Genomic DNA, 18,783 nt, shown 5'->3' with positions numbered 1-18,783 from the left:
GCTTAATCAGTGGTTTAATCAATTGGGGATTTTGCAAGATCCCCTCGTTTCCCATTTATCTTAATTTGGAAACTCCTGGCAAGACATTTTGGACAATTATATGCTTTGAACTTCAGCAACATTGTTTTACCAAGTGGTGTAGAAAACGTCCATATCATTAAGCTGTCATCAGAAGACCACTGTGAGGTGTGTAGAGAAGGTTTTGCTCCTTCTTTCGTTCTTCCCATTCACTTAATTCCGTTGTAATATGGAAAAAGGCAGACAATTCTGTGACCAGCACCACAACTCGGCATTACTGAAAAGTGGCTTGATGTTCAGTGTTTGGACCCTTCACATTGGAAACTCAGTAAAACAAGTACAGACCTACAGCAAGTCAAACAATACCGTACCGTTTAGTAGAAACAAGACTTTATTAGTAGGAACTGCTTGGCGAAAGTCCTTCGATGAGCTTGAGCGAGGACATGCCAAAATCTTAGGAATGACTTCCATGTTGGCGCTGCCTGATGTCTGTATGTGTTGTATCAGGTGCCCACTGTCCAATAAATGTGCATAGAGGGATATCTGACATGAATCGCTTGATAATACAGGAGCACATGGTGGGAAGCTCTTAATTACGTTGCAACTCTTCCAGTCGAACGCAACGCTTGCGGACTTGCTGTATACTGCTGCTGCTGCGATGGATTTAAAATCGCAGATAGAGTGCGGACAAGAATGATGACCAGCGATACAATGGGTGAACACTGTAAACCAGGGTTATAAATCCCATTTTTGGCACGGGCCACATTCTTGGTACGGTTTCCCACTGAGGGCCGTTACGACGCTTTAGTCATCTGATCATAGTCTTGCAATTACATACCAAATGAATGGATAACTATCGTATTTTTAAGACTACAAGTCACACTTTTTTCATAGTTTTGCTGGTCCTGCGATATTCTCAGGTGCAACATATATATATTACAATTACAGTTCAGACTGGCACCCAAAATTCCCGTTCCGTAATCATATGGATTTTAACTGATAGTTCATTTCACACTTGATGGTTGGGCACTGGACAGCAACTATTTTGACACGAGTCATTTCAAAGTAAATTGTTCATCATATGTCTTTTTTCTGACGTGCTTAAATCCAGCCCCAACTTCTGAGAACAGCTTTTACTGTACAAAACAACTCAGTGGCAAAACACTCAAGAGCAGCAGAAATACTTGCAAGTGGAATGTTCATCAAGATCGCAGGTTATTACCGGGAAAAGCTATTTGACAACTGAGAGCAGGCCTGCTTATGCGATCTGTTGGGAATGGAGAGGATATTACCTGTTTTTTTTTCTGACACCCATGAAGACATTTTACAGTCCAAGACAAATTGCCGTCAATTTCTAATTCGCCATAATAATGGAGCCATTTTCTGTCAAGTGCCGTGCGCATCATTCTGCTGCTTTTTCTACCTCCCTTTTGGTGTTTGTCAGACCTTCCACTTGATTCCTGTACAAGGGGATGAAAGCTTCCTCGACATGCGCTGGAGTAGTAGTAGGGTCAATGGCTGGTGCATTAGATGCCAATCGTTTTTTTGTGGTTTGTTGGATGTTAGCAATCTTCTTTGAAACCTTTTCGACATGTGTTGACTCCTCGTGACATCGGTCAAGGAGTTAGAACTAAAGGGAAAATGTTCCCTTTTTTTTTTTTTTTTTTACACGTCTTGAGCACACAACTTGGAAACAGCTTTTTGGGTGTGAAAAATATCAGTCAAGATTGAGACACAATATAATTCAGTGAATATTACAGAGCGTGCTTGGCCAATTTTCTCAAATACAACTTTTACAATTCTAGAAGGCCATGTAATTCCACCATGCGTCGACACCAACGTAAGGACTGACAGGTGAGGTGGATAACATCTTGTTCCAGTGGCATCTGAATGTGTCGTATTTGGCAGCTAGTGAGCGTTCCGTCCTCGAAGGTTGACGTGTTGAAAGCAGGGAAAATTGGCAGTCTCGAGGCTAGATGGCTAAATGGCCTCGTGGGCGCATCGCCTCAACTGTGTCCGGTAGTTTGTACTGACGGTTAAATGACTTAAGGAAGAACGTCCACCGAACTAGTGAAGGATTTGTATGGAATCTCGGCGATGAAAACTTGGAGAAGAAAATTATATGGTTTAACAGTTATATTATGGCTGATTGTATAAACGGAGCCACTAAATTCACTGTCTCTGAGGATGTATAAATCCCAACTAAACTGAAATACTTCTGAAACTGAGCAAAATTGCCATTATTCACCATCATCAATTCAAAGGTGCACATTGGTTCAACAAGGGATCGAAGGGAGGACAGAAATATGACTATGAAGGAATAATTTTGCTTTCAGACACGGTTGTCTGTTTTGCCCCAATCGCCACTTCTCATCAAGTACCGGTACAATGATCGCATTTGAGAGAGTATGCACTTCTCAAAAACAAATCTTATTGTCGCGCTCATTTCAACGTAAACTAGTCCATTCCAATTCCAATGCGGCTGTACTCATTGTCATCTATCATCAAAGTAAAGGTAGAGCATTTATTTTTACATTTTGCGTACCATCTGAGCTGGAATAGGCGGCAATTACCTACAACCCAAAAATGGACAAAAGTTATCGGAGATGGATGGATTGATAATGCTCAGAATAATACTATGGATATTGATTAAATAAATTGTCTATGGAGATTTTACAATGATGTCATTCTAACCCTGCAACAGATCATTTCTTTAACCATCATTTGTTTTGAAATGAGACCAAAACACAGACCTTGGATTTTCTTCATTCTCTATTTGGTCGTGTCAAGCCTATTCAGACTGACATTGGCAAAAAAACAAAATACTTTTTTTTTTATTGTTCGGTTTTACCAGGACAGATTGCCAGTTCACTGCAGGGCTAACACATTGGCAGCAAGAACAGAAGCGCCCAGCTTTTGAGGCGTGGGAAGCCAAAATGACTTCTGACAGTATCTGAGTACCAGAACTTAAAATGCAAACAATGAAATCCTCGCAATTTCTTTTCAGTCGCAGTCCTCTCTGTGGTGTCGCTGGCTAATTACAGCCACCTTCAACTCCATCACTGCCTCCAGTCTCTTGTACTTTGAAAATAAATACTGATGATTTGATAGCGGCTTGGCTCAGAGCACCTACACACACTCCAGCACGCCAACACGCGGGGATCACACGTATTTGAGATTTCAGCTACTCCAACCACGAATTGGACATTATATGGACAGTGAACTCATGTTAAATGCAAACCTATGAGAACGATCTCTTGTAATCCATCATAAATCCTGTTCCTGCAAGCAACCACTTAATTTCCTGATGTTGTTTGTCATAATCTGTCTTCACTTTTGAAATACAGCTCCACATTTCTTCACTTGGACAGAAAAACTGAGCCTCTGCCTCTTTGGACTGACTTCAACCCTCGCTCCATATAACATAATAGCCGTACCAAAGTGTAGCATCTCCATTTTGTGTTGTTTTCCACTCAGTCTGCTTATATTGCTTGTTCCTAAAGTTCAAGCACTATGACGGATGTGCCAACAATGAAAAGCGATGGCGCGTAAACAATTATTCACACATTGCTTCAGATTAATCAAAGGTGTCTCACTTGACACATGATCCTTCAAGGGGAATTTCAATTTACACTCCGCTGTATATTTTTGTTGCACCCTCCCGATTTTCACAAGGGTGATTTTTGCTGATAATTACACTACGACATGCTTCGCAAGTGACTTCATTTTTTTCCTTTATTGGATCTGTTCAATCCAGGGACACGTTCATTCCAAAACGCCGACTTCTTCATTACTGTGTTAAACACTTTCTTTCCGAAATGAAATATCGCTGCCTCCAAATGACATTCCCGTGCCACTAATGGGGGAAATGCCATCAGCGGCCCGAGCTCTTTGAGGCTTATAATTGCACTGTAGTTTACTGTGAACTTATATTACTCCAATTCTAAACTAAATTGAATAGCACATCATGAAGTGGAACAATCTAAGAGTGTTTTCCCACAGGAAGCAGTCGATGTGAAATAATGCGTGTGCGGGTGGGACCAAACTATTGCCATAATAAAATCTTCACATCTTAAATAAATAAGATCCCTCAAAAGTGCTGCACCACAGATATAATAGATCCCGCAATAACCAGCTTTAGGTTTTGCTTTGTCCAGAGAAGGTACTAGATACTTGTTTGACAGTGGCAATTGTTTTCAATCCAACACGGTGGGGGAAGTGACTCTTAACCGGTGTTAACTAGGTGTTAAACTTCACAACCCCAACCCACTATCTTGGCATTCACCGTTTCCACCAGCAGTATCCGGCTCAATTTCAGTTCCCTCTGACCAGCGAAGTGCGATGAGGTTGGTGAATGGTGAGGCAGTCACTCCTCTGGAGTTGAAAATAAAAATATGATCCAAAATAGATTAGCCTGTACATGTTATTTCCATTTTCTAAACTGAATTGAAACAATTGCTTTCAAAGCTTTTAATTATGCTTCAATCAATTCTTCGCTATTCAACAATGTGATATTTATTATAAGGCCAAGTTCATTGTTGTTTTTTATGCTTTTTTAATGAATAAAGCATTTGGTCTTACCTTTATATTTAATATACTGGTATTATGAAAGCCCCGAATCTTTATTTTAATGATGAATGATAAATGCGTTATTGAGTTGCGTTGTTCCTCACCAATGCACATTAATGCAATAAATCCCTGCAAATAATCTTACAGACAGACCCCTGTCACGCATAGCAAAGAAAAGAAAAGAAAACGATTGACACCCTTCTAAACCTTGAATATACTCCGAAAGCAGTTTGATTTTATTTCAATGCATCAAATGTAAATATGTGAATCGTGAATTACTGCACATACAAATAATTTCAACTGTCACGTAAAAACAAGTTAACCGCTCTTAATAGTCGAACTTTAAAATCAAGAACTTTACAACTTTAATATCGTCACCCTCGTAGCCCCTTCAGACCTGCATTTTTTTCTGCTGGGCAAAATGTATTTTTTTTTTGCTGATTTTGACTCTTTTTCCACATAAGAACAACATGGGAAGGTTTTTTGGGGGTTATCTCATGTTTGTATTTGTTAAAGTGGACGCCAGGATAATATGGCTGTAAACCTATATGCTTATATACAACATTTTTAACATGAACATCATGCAAATCGACTTGCAATTGTGATTGGTTATGTAAGATCCAATCATGAACCAGAGGTGTTGACATCATCCAAATTATGCGTTTGATTGGTTTAGACATGCAAATATGTTGAAGGGGTTAAAATAATTGCCTAAGTAATTTTTGGGGATTTTTTTTCCCCTAAATCATCTCCTCATGATGCAAATGGTTAAATTTTTTGTGTTTCCTGAAAAATCGGAAAAAAATGACGTAGGCAGTTATTTTAAGAAGATGATGAAATGAGTCTTACAGCCCAGTGAGTCTGCTTTACCTATTCCTGTTTTTTGGAATAAGGTGTTTCAAAAAAGACAAAGAAAAAGCAAAACATACACCAAAATAAATGCTTTGGCGCCCTAAACTCGAGAAATTCCAGATAAGCAGTCAAGTGTCCAGCAACTGTACATGAAGGAAATGACACGTCATGCCTATCCCCATCATGTTGTCTGCTGATGTCATGAACCTGTAATATCAACATATGACACAAGTTCCATTAGGATTAACATATCAACTTCAACACACCCGCAGCGCATGCTCCAACAGCACTGCCGTCCAGCCGGTGCTGCATTGCAGTATTGAGGCCACCGTGTTATTGTCGGCGCTCGGTTCGCTTGCATTTAGCAGGTCAACATTAATTTGAAATGTTAGCCCCGCACATGCAGTGAATGTTCCAATGCGGAGCTGGTGGAGCCTGTCATTAGTTCTCTCCCATGGGAGAGTCTGAAAATGACTTGCTGTCTTCACCATGGGAACATCACGTCGCTGTCTTTCTCCAAACTCTCTGGCGCTCTGCTGGCTTCTGGGCTGCCCCTGTATTAATTATTGTCCGTGATATAAATAGGCTGACAGTCTGGCAGTGCTAGGTGGTCTAATGGGCCTGTCCGGTGTCCTCCTGTCATCTATGTATGGCTGGGTACTGTGGCGGCTGTTTGTCCACACATTAACATTGACCTCAGCAGATGGTCATGCGATTTGGCAACGCTTGCATATTGATGCAAAGGTGGCGTTGTTTTATTAAACCTCTTTTAATCCTAACCAGCTGATGACAAGAGTTCAATATATATACATCAACGCACATCTATAATTATTGTTCACCTTACACCTTTTGTTGATATGACGTAAAAAGTACAGTCAGATGCCACAAAAGTGGCATAGTTTGGAGTTCAACTTTAAATTTTTTGGAAAAACATTAAAAATAATTCCAAGGGTTTTTCCTGGCTGAAATTGAGACAGAGCTTGTCCGGTTCTGATGATCTGAAAATACACAGCAAGTAAATATAACAAAAACATGCATGTGTGTGCAGTTAAATAGCTAAATTTGGTCGTTATGATAGTTGAACATTGGCTGAGCCATTTTCCTGTTTCACAGCCAGAGGCTATTTTTCATATGGCAAAATGTCCTTTTGGACTGCTTATTGTCTCATGCTATGTGCTCCCTAAAAATTTGAAACAAAAAGCACGTTTTAAACAGCCATTATAGTTTTTAGTATTACTTGTAGAGTAACTCCTTTCTTTTATGGATCGTTCCTTTTTTGTCATGTGTAAAGCACTTTGGGTTGTTTCTTTACATGATAAGGTGCTCTATGAATAAAGTTGACTTGACGCTTACTTTGCTGACTTATTTACCAGCCACTTTTATTTTGCTGACTCATTACCAGCCATCACCTCGTAAAGTGATGTTAACATCGAATGAGTTGAGAGATTTTGGTTGGCCATTTGCGGCTCTTCTTCTCCGAAGGATTTAAGCGCGACTTCTGACTGTTTCTGATTCAGCGCCAACCTGTTGGCATAATACTGTAATTTCAGTTAAAAATAATACCAAACTTAGTTCAATGATCCTTGGCTGTACAAGACATAATATGAACGATTTGCCGCACACCAATTTTAAACTAACTTTATACAGTAACAGCAGATAGCGGAAAGCATAATGGCTAATGAGTAGGTGACAGTATCACTCTGCAAAGGCATTCCTGTTACCTCTGTGTGTCTGTCAGGTTAAGTACTGCGGTTTTACTATTTACCGTGATACCATTTTTAACTTCAACAGTCAAGAGCGTTAACGTGACTTGACTGTACTGTATCGTTAATAAAGGTTTTTGATTGGTTCCTCAGCGGTGAATCAATCTACATTCGTCTGTCCATCCTACTCATTTTTTAAAGAGCGAGGCGATGCATTTAATAATGAGTCTTTGTATCCAATCCCTCGCCCACCCAGAAAAGCATAATATATGTCTGTTGATTATTCAGCCCCCCCCCCCCCCCCCCATGATGGTTATGTAGCAGCAGTTATCATTACTATGAGGCAACTACAAGAACCTGTCTGCCTTAGCTTTTATTATAGCACGAAACCACTCATTTTTATGCCGATAATATGATAAAGTGTGTCAATTCTTTAGCAAAACAACATATTATTTATGAGTGTTTGAATAAGTTTGTAGCCGCATCTCCTTCATTGTGTACATTCATCCAACCTTGTCCTCAACCTGTCATGTCTATGCAACAATTTCTTGTAGCAAAAAAAAAAAAAAGAAATGAAGAAAAAATGAAGCCACTGGAAATTACGGGTATAACCCTGGGAGGTTTATCTGGCTTGGCAGGCCTGGGCTCCATCACCATGCTAATAGAGACTGCAGCTCATAGCAGATAAGACCCCCCGAGACAAAGAAGCACCACACCTCGCCACTGCTCACAACAATGGAGAAAGGACAAATAACATTTGACAGTTTGCCCCAGTTTAAGTTTACCTTTTGCCCTGGACTTTTAGTCTGTGCGAGTATCAGGGGTACATCTTAGGAGCATCGAACAATAAGAAGAACTAAATTCATTAAGGTCCTTTATATACACTCTGTGTTTCTTGACAATATGTTATATGTGACCTCACTAGTCTAAACATGACATTCTGATTAATATTGCATTTGTGGCATATGAGTTATGAAGCAAAATCCAGCCGTTTTTATCCATCTCAGGGGGCGGCCATTTTGCCACTTGCTGTTGACCGAGGATGACGTCACCGTTGCTCAGGGCTCAGGCTACGACCAATCACAGCTCACCTGTTTTCTGAAGCTGAGCTGTGATTGGTTGTTACCTGAGACCTGTGCAACTGGGATAGCATTTTCACTCAACAGCGAGTGGCAAAATGGCCGCCTTCTGATATTGATAAAAATGGCTGGATTTTGCTGCTTAACTCATATTCTACTAACAAAATATTAACCAGAATATTGTATTTAGACAAGTGGGGCTGCATAGAACACACTGTTGTCAAAAAATATTTTTGGGGTTCACTTTCCTCATTTATGGTTTGAGTCAAACTGAGATATGGTGAAGTATTGCAAGATTTCAAAGTGTCTCGCAATATGCTGACGTCAACATGGATGATTACATGTGGCTTTAGTAGCTTATTTTTTCCAGAAAATTAAGTTGGCTTTCCGAAATGTACGACCTTCAAATAATGCCTACAATGATAGCAAGCTATTGGCTATCCACGGCAGGCGTACTTGGATCACACAGTCTTTGAAGATGAGTCATCCAGGCCGTCGCCTGGAATATAAAGTTAAGATTTATTCATTTAATCTCAGGTAGGATCAGTAATAATGTATATTTAACACAGGAGGGGACTAGAGTGGAAGTGGAGAGGCATCCTTTTTTGTAGCAAATAATGATTTATAGAGCTGGTCCCAGGCTGAATGCTTATCTGTCCAAATGGACTGGGCTCAGCCATCTTCCGTAGTTCTTACTCTTTCTAGTATCTGAATTGCTCAATAGATCACCAGTGCATAAGCATTAAATGAACAGGCCATTTGTGTTTAGACTGCAAGTGACAAATACCATTACAGAAAAAAAAAGAAAAGGGAAGGGAAGCACTTAACTGTATCTTTTTGTTTTTGTTTTTTATGTTTTTTTTGTTTTTTTTATGTTGTAGTGTTTGTGCTTGTCTTGCAATAAATTAACTTTGTCACAGTGGCCTGAGATAATAGCAAGAGGGAATTGCTGAGCCTGATGCTGTACTCTGGGAGCAGTACAAGTCATTTCGCTCCAGCAGACCACTTAATAGCTCTGGCTGATGCAGACAGGGTTTGAAAATCCATGCGTCAATTGTGCTGGAAGTACAGAAGTCTTTTTAGTGACTGCGGGACAAGGAAGCTAATGCACTGCCAGCTCAATTGGCAAAGCCTTTTTAAAAGCAAGTCAAATTTGGAGTTTGGCCCAAAAAATTCTTAAACAGTATGCTGGAAAATTGGACCGCCAACTATCGGAGTACCGAGGACCTCACTTGAACCTCATTGCAGTTCATACCGAGGGACTAACTTTGTTAAAGTGGCTTGGAGAAGATGAATGTCCACTGCAAGTTACCGTGACGTAAACATGCATTTAAGCAGAAAGGACTGGTGGTTTATATCTGTTTAGTCAATTTAAACTTTCTATTTCTCTTGCCATTTCAATGGGAATGATTTAGGACTGTCAATTAGCGCCAGCTTTGAGTAGCTTTTTGTTTGGATATGATGTGAATGGTGTTTTTCTACATGTCTTCTGCGATTTGCTCTTGTCCAGTCCAGGGTATGCCCCACCTTTCGCCCCAAGTCAGCTGGATGGACTCCAGGGATGGATTTTCAGTATTAACAAAAATAATGAGTCGTCCCCCCCGTACCATTTTTTTCCCTCGAAATTTTATCGGCACTCTTCGCGGGCGGATAGATTTTACTTCTAAGCAGCTCATAGGGCTTATCAGGGTCGAAGCGAAATGAGGTAATTAGCTGAAGTCTGAGGATTCTGCTTTGAAGACACTCGTGTTTCATCGCAGGGCTTGAACTCTGGTCAGGTCTTGGAGAGGTCACATTGGATTATCTGAATCATACCCGCTCGTAACATGAGAATGTTCCAGTTGATGACAATCGTGTTTCAGACTTCCATTTTGGATGGCTCGCCGGGTTGTCTTGAAGTAGCAGTTCTTCATTATTGCGTGTTGTACTCTTCTACCTGACTTAAGTACATGTGACAGCAAGAACTGAGGCCAATCTGCAGCCATTTATTTTGATTTTACACTACAATCAAAGAGTTGCCCCTAATTTAAAAGGTATTAATGGAAATTAATAGATATAATAGGTTTGACTTTTATAAGACGGAGGAGGCTGATGCTAATTATAATCACCTTTCACTCAGACCTCTTTGTCTTACTTTGCTTAATGAATATTATACGCCTTAATGGCAGACACTTGATTTTAATACACTCTATAATAACATCATTATCACCCAACTAGTCCATACAGCTAGCCATATGAAAGTCATTTTTAAACAATGCCCGTTCTCTCTCTCTCTCTCTCTCTCTCTCTCTCTCTCTCTCTCTCTCTCTCTCTCTCTCTCTCTCTCTCTCTCTCTCCGTAAAAAAGGAATTTATTCTGCTATTTCTTTAATTACAGAATTAATGTGATATCCACAATATGTCAATCATCAGTATGTGACCTGGCATTTGTTCCTACTGCGTGTGTTTGGGTAGCTACTAGCTACACCCCACTGCATAAATAGCAAATCTTTTCAGTACAGGACTTTTGAAACCACTCTACATTGTCGTTTGTATTGTTTGTATTGTGTTTTGACTGTGGAGTATAACTGCAACTTGAGCTGCTAAAGCATAGCGACAGAGTAAGCTAACATTAGCGTGTGTATTCAATTCGGTCATTTTTAGCTAAATTTGTTCGATTGTTACAATGACAAATCTGGAACTAACTAAACCCGATAGTAAAAATAATAATTTCGGTTGAAAAGCTTCGAAGCAAGTATAGCCGGTTAGATACTCTGAAGTGGAAAAGTGACGTTAGCGCGTTCGTACCCCAACAAGAGTCACAAACGTGTGTTGTGTAATATATGCATTGTATGCCTACATTTACCGTACATACTGTATACACTTTGTGTTAGCCATTATTACAGTTGCATCAAAAACTGTGGACCTTCTGAAAAGTTTTTTTTCCCCATTACAATCTTATTTCAAGATAAGAAATGGTACTGTCCTCTAGCTATGTAAAATTGTTTTTGTGCTCAGCATTTTTCAGCTGTGCTTACACGATGGAAGATGCACTCTTTGCCCCCGCTCAGCCCCTCTGGCCTCCGTGTCCTTAATATGATATATTTTGAGTAACATGGTTTGTGACATGTTGCTTTCCAGTTGCTTGATTTACAATATCCGCTACTCCAAAATGGAGTAAAAAAAAAAGGAAAAAAAAGAGAGAAAATGTTGGTTCTGGTCATAAAAACTGTTGATCAGCGCACTGTGTTGAATGCATGGATGTGGACATTTGTGACGGACAATCCTATGAGCGAATCTTGAAGAAATGCACCGAGCAGGTACATGACTGCTACTACTTTTAGCTTTATGTACTATAATACAGATGCTCTTTACTGCACTGTTTCGAGTATACAGTTACAATACAGACCTAGCTGGACAAGTTGGTTTGATTTTGCCTTTTTATGACAGCAGCTGGATTTTAAATAAAATATTAGAGATGTACAGTCTTAGCTTTAATTTAAGAGGTTTCACAAAATATGACATTTGTCAGTCAGTATTGCAGTCTTGTAGTTTGTGGGTCTTGCTGCCATCTGTTTTGATTGAAGTAACTGGAAAAACATGTCAATAATTCTGGACCGAACTACTCTTTTATTGTACTGTATCCAATTGGCAGATTACTGAAGAAAAAGCTGTTTTGGAAATTGTAATTATGGGGACAATGATGGCAAAAACCTGACTGCGTATGTCTTCAATCCATGAAGGTTATGTAAAAACTGTAAAAAATGTATAACCACATAAAAATCAGCCTGTGTTCAAAATGCATAAGAAGAAATATGATACAGAAGCAAGCAACGTACTTGTCATGCATCCATCCATATGGGGAATACGGTTGAGCAAGCACCGCACGCTTTCTTTTCTTTGGCCCCGTGTGGGAGATAAGGCCCTTTATCGCAGAGATAAGTATGCAGGCTAAGGGAGCGCTTCTTTAAAAAAAAAAAAAAAGGTATACAAGAGCTGCCTCTTAAGTCGCAATGACTTCTTGTGAAGTTGCTATGATTAATCCAACGCCGCTCTGTTTCTGGAGTTCTGTGGCTCCCACTGCGGAGACAGAAAGATGAACGGGCCTACTGGGGCTACTATGCTGGACTATCGTACTCCTCCATCACTATAGGGGCCGCTTGACTCTGACAAGCCTCGTCGAACAGAGGGAGTGCTCCTCTAATCACAGCAAGACGTGGGTGTCTGGTCGCGTTCCATTCATCAAGATGAATCATACACTCAAACGTTTGGGGCAAATACACACAAATATACACGGGAAAACCAAATGAGGTGAGGTTGGTGTGACTGTACAAGAAGCAAGACATCTATACTAGTTGATTTACCAATTAATCGTGAACAGTCATCAATGGCCGTGCACACAGTAGAAGAAAACGAACCAAACAATCAGCTAAAGTCATTTTGTGAAAGTTTCTCCGTTTTTTTCCTTCATTTGAGTCTGACATACTGCTAAGTAGGTACATTAATTTAAAAGCCTCATTTACTTCAAGACACAGTTATTTAGGGCTGTAACTGATTATTTTAATGATTAAGAGGACTGGGCAATCAATCGAATGAATTAGATACATCGTCATTTTAAAAATTGAATTTTTGAGTTGCAATTTTGCACAAGTGACTGAATGCTGGATGGGTAGTTTACAAGAAAGACACGTTTGTTTACAATTAGGGCCCGACCGATTAATCGGCCGAATATTGGCCGTCAAACGTAGGCCAATTGGGCCAAATGGACGATTATTTTTACATTAAAACGTTATCGAAGGAAATCGATGTTTCTGACGCTGTGAAAGTACCCTGAATGCACCATTTTGCTTGCATAGCATGATCACCTAGCAAGTGTGTATCGTATGTTGTTCTGGTTATTCTGTTGTCCCTAAACGCCCTTTAAGCTGTTAAAAAAAAAAAGTTTGAGTTAACTGTATAACTAAACACATGACGATAAGAATTACATCGACTGTATATTTAAATACAAAACATGCTTGGTTTTCAAAACATCGCTAGCTTAGCGCTAATGCTAAAAGCGAAGGGAGGATCCCATTCAAATGCTAAGAGGAAGTTAGCATCGACGTCCTTTAAGCTGTTTAAGGAAAACGGCAGTTGGAGTTAACTGTAAAACTAAACACATGACGATAAGAATTACATCCACTGTATATTTAAATACAAAACATGCTCTTTTTTTTTTTAACATCGCTAGCCTAGTGCTAATGGTAAAAGTGAAGGGATAATCCCATTCAAATGCTAAGAGCAAGTTAGCATCGACTTCGGGAGTGTTTTTCCTTCAAATAACGATCCACACACAAATGCTGTGGGGACATATACCCACGTGTGAGAATTCTTCCCAATGTGTGAAAAACGAGTTATTTTAATATAATTAAATAGCAACTTTCTTCTGTACTCACTTTAAATGAATGCACAGCACCACACTGCCCCCAAGAGGCCAAAACTCACAGGAACAGGCATTATTTGTTCTTAAAGTTTTGCTCAGTTGCTATTATTTTACTTTATTCTATTCTTATTTCACTTTCTTATTGTTTTATTTTGTCATTGTCCTTTCAAGTATTTTCTTAAAATTCAAGGACGCAATCCTCCAAGGATATACTTTTTTGGTCTTAACACACATTTCCACATGACATGGCACGAATTACAATCCTCGAGGTCCAAGGTTAGCCCAGTAAGTCCCAAGACTTGTGAAAATAACACAAGATAAAAAAATATATAAAAGAAAAGGTAAATGCTTTACAGCAGTTGTAAAGTAAACAAGTAAGAATGGCTTCATTAGTATCACAGAAATCTATACAATAACCTTGTGTACTTCATGACATTTGTTGATAAGTTCATACTTGTCAACTTTTCGTTCAAAGCAGAGAATCTTAATAGCGAAAGTTTGCGCTTAAGTGACAACCATTGAAAAGGAATGGAGGGGGAGTTATTTCATGCATTACAGTATATATATTTTTAAATAATCGGCCTCGGTCGAAAGAAGGCCTGACGGGTAGAAGCCATGGCTTATTAGTAACCCATCCCCATCGATTCTTACTAAACGCATCAGTCATATCAATTGATGAGATTATGATAGTCATTGATTCATATCGTTATCCATCGATCCCAGACTTATGTCTGCACCCTCCGCGCTCAGTTCATCTTGAGTGAATGTCCGTGTGTAAGTTGCGGCTGGTCCCAGTCATTTGGAATTGGTAAATCAGTCCCTAGACCCACCCCACTAGGCGAGCAGCCACGGCGTCCACCAGTTGCGTCTTTGCTGACCTTGGATCAGGTTTCACCCATGATGTGGTATCCAGAAGGGTAGATCGGCTTGCATTCGGACCATTGCGTCCACAGCAATGTTCACTCCATTCTGGTCAGCTCAGCCACCACTTTTGCCAGCATCCGATGATGCTTAACATGCTTCATACCCGACACAGCCTCCAGAGTGGGTACGGCTCTTCAGATCGTTCACATACAGATCTTGATATTCCTGATTTATTTTTTGGCCATATCACCCAGCCCTAATGATCAATTAATCTATTGATTCATTTTTTTCAATGAATGGGGTTAAACATTTTGATTTCCATCCTTCAACATTATTTAAAAAAAAAAGAGGACACTATTTCAAATCGACAATACAGAAAATGCACAAGCAAACATGGATTATGATTCAGTTACTGTTTTGGGTCATGACATTTCAGAAAAGAAGCAAAAATGTTGATGATTGTTTTTCAAAGTAAAAGCAAATGTCTTGTTTTGATTAAACACAAACATAATCAGTCAGCTTTCATTCAGGGCTAAAGAAATCAAAGCTATATTTTTACACTAACCGTGTATTTGGATGACCGCAAAAACAACAAATTGGTGAGATTTTCATTTTCAGATAATTTCCCTCCAAAAATAAGCAAATAAGCGAATGCCTGACTGCGAATATAGTACATGGGGGTTGATCACGTTCATTCATGAGTGGCAGAACTGTATCTTGGTAATAAGGTCGACTTTATCTAATTGTTAACCCAGCAGAATATTAAAAATCTGCTTTTGGTTGAGATGAAGCAATGTGCAAATGACGTCTTCGGGGATCAGCTGAAAATTTTCAGAAGCGTAAAGAACCTCCCAGTCATTGTGTTACCAGCTGTGGGGCCGCTATGAGCGTAGTTGGGCGATATTCGGGGATAAGTGTGACCTTCTTAGTGGCCCGAGAACTGTGTCTGCATGGTGTGACTGATGCAGTTTATCATAGCCGGAGAAAAGCAATTACTGCGGTCATCATGTCACCCTTCAGAGGCCCTCTTGGTAGAATGAAATGCATTACAGTATTCTTGCGCCAGCGTTTTTGTGTTTTCCCTTCGCTGATCTCCCCGGTTGGAGTGGTAATAGCGCGCCAATGGGACCCTGGGAGGGTCGTGCTTCACGGAGGAGTCGAGGAATTACATCCTCTTTTTGTCTTCTGTAGCCAGTCAAGACAAAGCCCTTTTATTGTAACACTCGAACGCGTCCTTGGATGACTTGCAGAGCGAACACAACACACTGCCTCGCAGAGTTGTGATGGAGGAGAATATCTTTTTTTGTCTTTTATGAAGCCAACAAACGGCAGCTCATCAGAAGTTTGTTTTCTTTCAGAAACATTCCAAAGAAGCTGAAATCAAACAAGACAACTGTGGCCCAGGCATGTACAACGACTACAGAGCGAGCAGAGTCACAAGTAAGAGGCCACGGTGCGTGTTTGTTCTCAGGGTTGGTTATGCATGAAAACTGAAGCTTTTTTTTTTCGAGGGCAGCGGGGGTGCCGTGTTGACATAGTGGGGGGTGCTGAGGTAAAACACACAATGCTGCTCTGGTTTAAAGCTGCCGTTACCAAACTTTGCTAAAAGTTCAAATTTAAATATCTTCGCTAAAAGTTTTAATATCGCCTCCGTCCAATGAAAAGCATCAGTTCCCCAGTTATTTTGAAATGTTTTTACTTTGGAGTCTTTTTGTTTTCTTCACAGTTCCCAGGTTTCTCAATTAAAGGTCTCTGACTTTCTTTGGTAAAAAATCACAGCAGAATAAAGAATTACAGAACATTCAACTCATTTGCTCCCAAAAGTGTACAAATGCATTCTATTTTAAATATTACCATGTTCCCAAAGACGTATTAATACATTATTTTATTTTATTTTATAATAGAGCAAACCGAAGGCTTTGATGCAGCCTCTGAACTGAAGAGAATGGTTGAAGCAGGTGGCAGCAGAGTATAAGAGATCAACCAGGGCCATGTTTCAAAAAGCTCTTTCCCCAGTGTTTTGAACAGATTTGTGAATAATGATGAAACTTAGCTATATTCTAATGCTAATTGCTGCAAAACGGAAACAGATAAAAATATACTTTTTTTCCTGATGAAATAAGAGACTCCAATCTTTTTTTTGGTAGGTTCCATGTTTTTATAGCAATAGAACACAATGTTCTGTGGGCTCTGCAAAATCAGTCCAAATCCAGTAAACCGGCCGGGAGCGAAGGGGGTTGCTTCAGTGAACATGGCTGGGGGTGAATGAGTGAATATCCACTTGTCACACAATCACGTCCTTTGGGGGTCAGTTGGGGTAGGTGTTTCTCAACGTAGCAGCCCAGTCGCTATATTTAGCAACTTTGTCGACTATTCTCAAGGCTATTTTTCAAAGAAATGCAATGAGCAAAAAATATCCAGCGACATTTTGGGGTGTTATTTGATTCCCTAAGGCTCCCTCCAGAGAAGGAGATGTTCACCCCACCGCGTCCAGACAGCTAAAGAATGGTGCTTGTGCAAAGCCATTTTTAGAAAAGGTCAGATAAAGAATTTACTTGGGTGTTGAATTTCATACTGTATGAGTTGTTAGGAACTCCAGAGACCCAATTAAATTAATTAAAAAGTCAGTTTTCAGTAAAATGTCCTTTTTAAATTTACAGAACTTGGACTTGAATGTTTTTAATTGGACAGAGATTGAAATTCTCACATCTTCTACAAAAGCAATGTCTATAAATGTAATTCACGTGATTGCCAGTGTACATTTATACTAAATTTGATTACATCACATTGTTGCTATATGATGAAAATGTACACTCCATATTCTGATTGCATGTAGGTTGGTTGTTGAATAACCTATGCTAATAAGTTCACCCTTTTTTTTCTAGCGTTCTTTTGTTCATACACACTTTGTATGAACAAAAAACAGCTAAGGCCAATATGCTTGATCATATATTGTATATTAGGGCTGGGATGATCCACGATCCAATCCGGATCCCGATACCGTGGTGTCGATCCGATACGTATTGCGCAATTTTTTTTGTTTTAGTTTTATTATTATTATTATCAGGAAAGTGATATTAGACTAAAAACCGTTGGGTCAAAAATAACGCAACTATGGGTCAAAAATGGACCTATCCTCTATTTGGGTCAATTTGACTCAACTTTGAGTCCAGAAATGGGTCTTTTAGTGTAAAACAACTCATAAATATTGGTCATATCCTTTACTTGGGTCGAATAATGGGGTCATTTTATATAAAACTACCCAGAAAGTTAGATCAAATTAACCCATAAAGTGGATTGGTCCATTTTTTATCCATAATTGGGTTACTTTTGACACAACTCTTTTCAGAGTCTAGCATGCATTCTCAATTTCATCCATCCGCGAGTGTTGGAACGCGGCCATCAGTAGCCGGAAACTACGCTGATGTGTGAAACCCGGAAGTCGGAAGTCCGTGGCATCTACCCCATACATACAGCAGAGTAAGAATTGAGTTATTTTTCACTGCTCTGTATTAAATATAAAATACTGACTAATTTGAGTGCATATGGGATTTAGTATAGTGTTCACGTGATCCTCTTCAGTAAAAAAAATGATAATGCAGTGCTTTGTTTTCCAGGAAAAGAGAGGAAACTGCTCTCGGACACTGTTGACAGATTAAAAAAAATGAGTAGGGAAGCTTTAAAGGCGCCCTTTTTGTTGGTCATTGCTCGATGACTGTGTCCTCTCCCATTACTCTTACGCAACACAATATGGTGGCGATAATGAGCGCTCAGTCTGATGCTTGGCCTTTCCTCCTCTCCTCCTCCCTGCTAGTTTGCTCGGCTCGCTCTCTTGTAGCCTCCTGCTTTCTTCTCGCTTTTATGCCGCACACTTTCTCCGCTGTTTGCCTTCACCGGGTCAGGTTTAATTAGCCGCCTGTCAGTTTTCTCTCCTCTTCTGGTGAAGGCTGAGGATTTATATTCATTTCAGGTCAGTGTGTATAAAGCTATTGAGTGTCTGTCTTTATAAATTATTCCTTGAATTTAGACAATTATTTGCACTACAAGCCCATTTTGTAAGGATTAAGTTTGTCATTAGTGATGCGTTAATTGAACATTTGACTCCATATCCGTGATCCATGAACATTTTGAAGTTTAAAAATAGTTTTAAACGTGTGGTATTGTTCCTGTTTCCATGCCTGCATTGTACTGTGCAGAGTAATGGTTGCTCAGCAAGAAAAGTAAAATGAATGATCAATGAATCGATCTTTTAAGGTTCCATGCCAGTGTCATATTAATTATGCAGTCCCAAAAAGTTT

At 39.6% G+C, this 18,783-nt stretch overlaps 1 protein-coding gene across 7 annotated transcripts in view; it reads left to right on the top strand.

Annotated features, from left to right (window-relative positions):
• Positions 1–18,783, top strand: part of enox2 (ecto-NOX disulfide-thiol exchanger 2) — a 164,608-nt gene that overhangs the window by 8,335 nt on the left and 137,490 nt on the right. For 3 of the 7 annotated variants that reach the window (XM_086085302.1, XM_086085300.1, XM_086085304.1), the window contains exon 2: positions 15,844–15,925. In XM_086085302.1, the coding sequence (XP_085941428.1) occupies positions 15,892–15,925 (34 nt within the window). In that variant the 5' untranslated portion in view covers positions 15,844–15,891. Of the gene's footprint in view, positions 1–15,843; positions 15,939–17,865; positions 17,966–18,783 lie in introns of those variants that run through there. The other 4 variants (XM_086085309.1, XM_086085303.1, XM_086085308.1 and 1 more) reach the window with 2 other exon arrangements.

This window comes from Leptonotus elevatus, chromosome 9 (assembly GCF_054856555.1).
Source record: "Leptonotus elevatus isolate MCC_2025b chromosome 9, RoL_Lele_1.0, whole genome shotgun sequence".
Classification (NCBI taxonomy): Eukaryota; Metazoa; Chordata; class Actinopteri; order Syngnathiformes; family Syngnathidae; genus Leptonotus; species Leptonotus elevatus.
Note: the sequence above shows the minus strand (reverse complement) of the source record. Positions and strands in the feature narration are given on the sequence as shown.